Below are 4523 nucleotides of genomic sequence, written 5' to 3' on the forward strand. Positions count from 1 at the left end.
GGTAGAGAGAATGGTGCAGCAATGAAGGAATGAAAACCCAAAATCCCTGTAAATGTTCATTAAAACTAATAAAATTTAATAAAAAAAGCAATTTACTAATTTACAGTTCATAGGAATTCCTTGCCCTCCTTGAGTTTTGTAAATCAATTTTGTGCTAATAAATGTGACTATAGCTCCAAAAAAAAAATCTTGCCATCCTGTCTAAGGAGCCTTTTATTTGTATTTCTTATAAACTGTCTTGTTCATTCTTCTGACAGTCTGTGGTATTCCATATTCTTCACCAACATCACAATGCAAATACATTCATTCTTTCTTCAGTGTTCCTTTTAAATGCCTAACTTCATTTGCATATGTTGTTGCTGCATACCATAGAATCAGAACCAACCCATAGCTGACCCTCCAGCAGGTTTTCAAAGGCAGTTAATTGCCCAGGAGAAGAATGCCGATCCTTCTCCCACGGAGCATCTGATAGCTTCGAACTGTGTACCTTTGGGATTATAACACAGCTTCTTGCCACTAGGCCACCATATGCTGTGATTGAAAATACTATGACTTGAATCACATAGACCTTCGTCAGCAAACTGATGGTTTGGTTTGTTGGGATTTTTTTTCCTCTTTTTTATTGTAATTTGAGTTCGTTTACAAAGCAAATTAATTTTTCGTTCAGCCATGTATACACATTTTGTTTCAGAAGATTAATTTCGTTACCCACAAGGCAATCATATTTTCCTACTTCATCCCAGTAATTCTGAGTTCCACTAATCTTTCTATACTTCTTTGTGTCGTGTCTTTGCTTAGTGATGTTGGACTAATCATCCCCTTATTTCATATGGCTTTTCCTTTTGCTCCTCTTAATATATATCTATTACCTGTTTATTGATTTTATTACACTCTCCCTCTCTTCCCATCCCTGGCAGTCATTCAAGAATTGTTCTGTGTGATAACCTTTCCTTACATTTTTTTTATAACAATGGTCTCATATTTTTGTCCTAGTGTGACTGACTTACTGTATTCAACATAATGTTCTTTAGAATCATCCGTGTTAAGCAGTGTTTTGTGAACTCTTTATCATCTCTTAGTGTTGCATAGTACTCCATTGTGTGACTGTACCATAGTTTCTTTATCCATTCATCCATTGATGGATACTTGTTTTCTTTCTATCTCTACACTATTGTGAAAAACAATTCCATGAACATGGTTGTGTATCTGCTCAGTTGTAATTGTCTCAGGAAATTGGAAATAGAATTATCATTTAGTCCAGAAATCCACTAATAGGTATATACCCTAACGAAGTAAGAACTATGACACAGTATCATTTTGTTGGGCACACTAACCATTTGCACCCCTAAGGACTCAGGTATGGAAATAAACTAAAGCCACCCACTTGTGGCATCTTTCTGTGGAAACTAAGAATCCAGTTAACACAGTAATTATGTAACTTGTGATTGATTTTAGGACATTTGGAGAACTGAGATACTCATTAATCATAATTAATCATTACTATAGCCAGGATTACCCTAGGAAGAACAAGATGCCCAGTCTCCCCATCCACATGACTGGCCATTTAAGGGAAAACAGATGTCTTGCATGAACCAAGAGGAACGTAAACCAGATGAAGAGTCCAATAGTCCAACAGAAACAATCATCCCAGCAGGTGAGAGTGTGACTGATTATAACAAGGACCAGCTGTCTCCTCTAGTGTCAAGGTCCCTGGAATTGAAACACAATCTTGGGGAGAATTGAATGAAGAGACCCAACTCAACTCATGTAACATTTTTACCACTCATTAAGATTAAAAGCTCATCTAATCCATTCCAATTTATGGAAACTCCACGTGATACTGAGTAGAAATGATCCATGCTGTTTTCTTGCCTATAATTTTTATGGGGGCTCTGGGGGAAGAAATGATTAAGCACTTGCTTAGTAACCAAAAGGCTGGCAGTTCAAATCCACCCACAGGACCTTGGTAGTATATGTCCAAAATGTCACAGCCTTGAAGATTCTAAGGTGCAGTTCTATTCTATACACTTGGAGTCACCTTGAGTTAAAATCAACTTGACAGCTACTAAAAATAAAAGCCTTTATGTAGGTAGATTGCTAGATCTTTTATCCAGGGCACCATGGGATAGGTTGGTCAACCAGAGACCAGAATCGGCTGGCAAGAGGGAAGAAGGGAGTCAAAATAGAAATTAAATTCTATTATTGGAGGGAGTGTGGAGGTGAAGATAGTTAAATGTTAGTAATCTTGAATCTGTGAGTGGAACATTCTTTCTTGATGTGTAGAATTCCATTTCTTTCTTTGAGTATTAACTGCAAAATGGCAGGGAAAGGTGATAAAGTTGGGAGGTAGGGGTTGAAGAGTGGGTTTTGGTCTCTGTCCCAACTCCCTCCCCCGCTCCTTGATTCTCTTTCCAGGTCCTTCTGAATTACATCATTCCATTCATTCATCACTTTATTAAGAGTGACTGTCTTATGCCCCTTCTTGTTGAGGGATCCAAGCGTGTGATAAATTAACCAAGGCTCCAGAACCCTATCCAGCTGGGCTCTGGCCCTCCACAGTCCACTCCGAGCCCTCGGCTCACTGGGACCCGTCAAAGCCCCTGTCCTCAATGCCTGCCCATTCTGGGCTCAGAACCTGGAGTCGCTCATGTCTGCCAGTGTGCTAGGCCTCAGCAGTATTCCGAGTAATCTTCCTCCACATAGTTGGAGGGGAACCAGCCAATCTGGAAAAAGAAGAGGAAATGATCAGGGCCACTTCTGCATAAGTCTCCTGTTGTCCTCAACACACCAGGCAGGCTGCCACCTCGGGGCCATTACACCTGTAGGTCCTTCTGCCAAGAAAGCCCATGTTCTAGATGGACGTACATCTGACCCCTTATCTCCTGTACAGCTCTATTTATAACCTCATGCCTTCCCAATCATCTTGTTTAATATTTCAAGCACCACACAACAACCCATAATATTCCCTTTTCCTTTGTTACTTTCTCTTCCTCCCACAGCATTTATCACTGTCATAGATTGAAATATGTCCCTCAAAGATGATGTATACTGAATTGAAACAGATGAGGGAGAGAACAGTTTAAAAGTGATACATGTATGATAGCATATTATGATTATCACAGGAATCCAGAATTAAGGTTGCAAAGTGGAGTGCATTTAGGGGGTGGGGGTGGGCAAGGTCGGGGCCAGGGGGATTGTATACCAACGAAGAACTTTGTCTTTTGCTTTTAAAAGAGAGGAGCGAAGTGGGGGGAGGGGGGTTAAGAAAAAAATGCAACAATGAATGAATGAAAATCCAAAACCTCTGTAAATGTTAATTAAAATTAATAAAATAAATTTTTAAAAAAATTATGTGTCAGTTTGGCAGAGCCATGATTCTCAGTGGGTTAATGTAATGTCACAGTTCTAGACTGATGTGGTCATCCTTACAGATCAGTTGACATGTTTTGATGTGATCAGACCTGATATGATGTACAAGGACTCGAGGTGGGGGAGGGGAGGAATGCAATATAATTAATCCGGTCATAGCTCTGACTCAAAGCCAGCAGTGTCCCCAAAGTGTGACCTTCTATCTTATAAGAAGTAAAAAAGGAGAGAAGTGACAGAGTGAACGGGATCTCAGGACCACCAGGGAAGAAGAGGCAGGAGCAGAGACTGTCTCTTGGATCCAGGTCCCTGTGCTGTGGACTTCTCAACACTGGGGAGCCCAGGACACACAGGGCTCTCCAAGGGACACCAGGCCACAGATCTTTAAAGGAACAAGGACTTTCTCCTAAAGTTGACACAAAGTGAAAGCTTTCCTCTAGGGACTGTGCCCTCAGTTTAGACTTTAGCCTCCTAAACAGTGAAAATATAATTTTTTTTAATAAAACCATTGACTTGTGGTATTTCTGTTACAGAAACACTAGCTAACTAAAACAATCACCATCTAAATTATTACATATATTTACTTGTTACTATGTATGTTGTCTGTTTCCTATACCACAACATGCATTCCAAGAAGGCAGGGAGTTTTGTCTTTTTTTTTTTAAACAAATAATTGTTTTATTAGTGAGCTTTGTCTTATTCCTCACTGAGTCCTCAGAGTGTACAGGAGTATTTGAAACACAACACTATTAAAAAGTCATAATAATAATTGCCATCAAGTCAATTCTGACTCCTAGTGACGGTATGTTGTTGTTGTTGTTGTTGTGTGCTGTCGAGTACCTTGCGACTCATAGTGACCCTATGTAAAACAGCCATAAACCCTGCTCTATCCTGTGCCAATCTCACTGTCTCTGACACTCCCTTCCCAATTACCCCAGTCACTGAATCAATCCACCTCATAGAGGGCCTTCCCCTCCTGCGCTGTCCCTCCACCCTCCCAAGCATGATGTTCTTCTCCTTACAACATGTCCAAAGTATGTTAGACGGAGCCTCAGAATTCTTGCCTCCAAGGAGCCACCCGGTTTAACCCTTTCCAGGACAAATCTGTTTGTTTTCCTAGCAGTCCATGGTACATTCAATACTCTTCTCCAGCACCA

General features: G+C 40.4%; 1 protein-coding gene across 3 annotated transcripts in view; it reads right to left on the bottom strand.

Annotated features, from left to right (window-relative positions):
* Positions 1–2669: 2669 nt before the first annotated feature.
* VAV1 (vav 1 guanine nucleotide exchange factor) overlaps positions 2670–4523 on the bottom strand; it is a 140790-nt gene continuing 138936 nt past the window's right edge. For all 3 annotated transcript variants that reach the window (XM_006896348.1, XM_006896347.1, XM_006896346.1), the window contains one exon: positions 2670–2723. In XM_006896348.1, coding sequence (XP_006896410.1) covers positions 2670–2723 — 54 coding nt within the window. The remainder of the gene's footprint in view (positions 2724–4523) is intronic.

Source organism: Elephantulus edwardii, unplaced genomic scaffold, assembly GCF_000299155.1.
Source record: "Elephantulus edwardii isolate Elephantulus edwardi_28Jun2011 unplaced genomic scaffold, EleEdw1.0 scaffold00185, whole genome shotgun sequence".
In the NCBI taxonomy this organism is placed as follows: domain Eukaryota; kingdom Metazoa; phylum Chordata; class Mammalia; order Macroscelidea; family Macroscelididae; genus Elephantulus; species Elephantulus edwardii.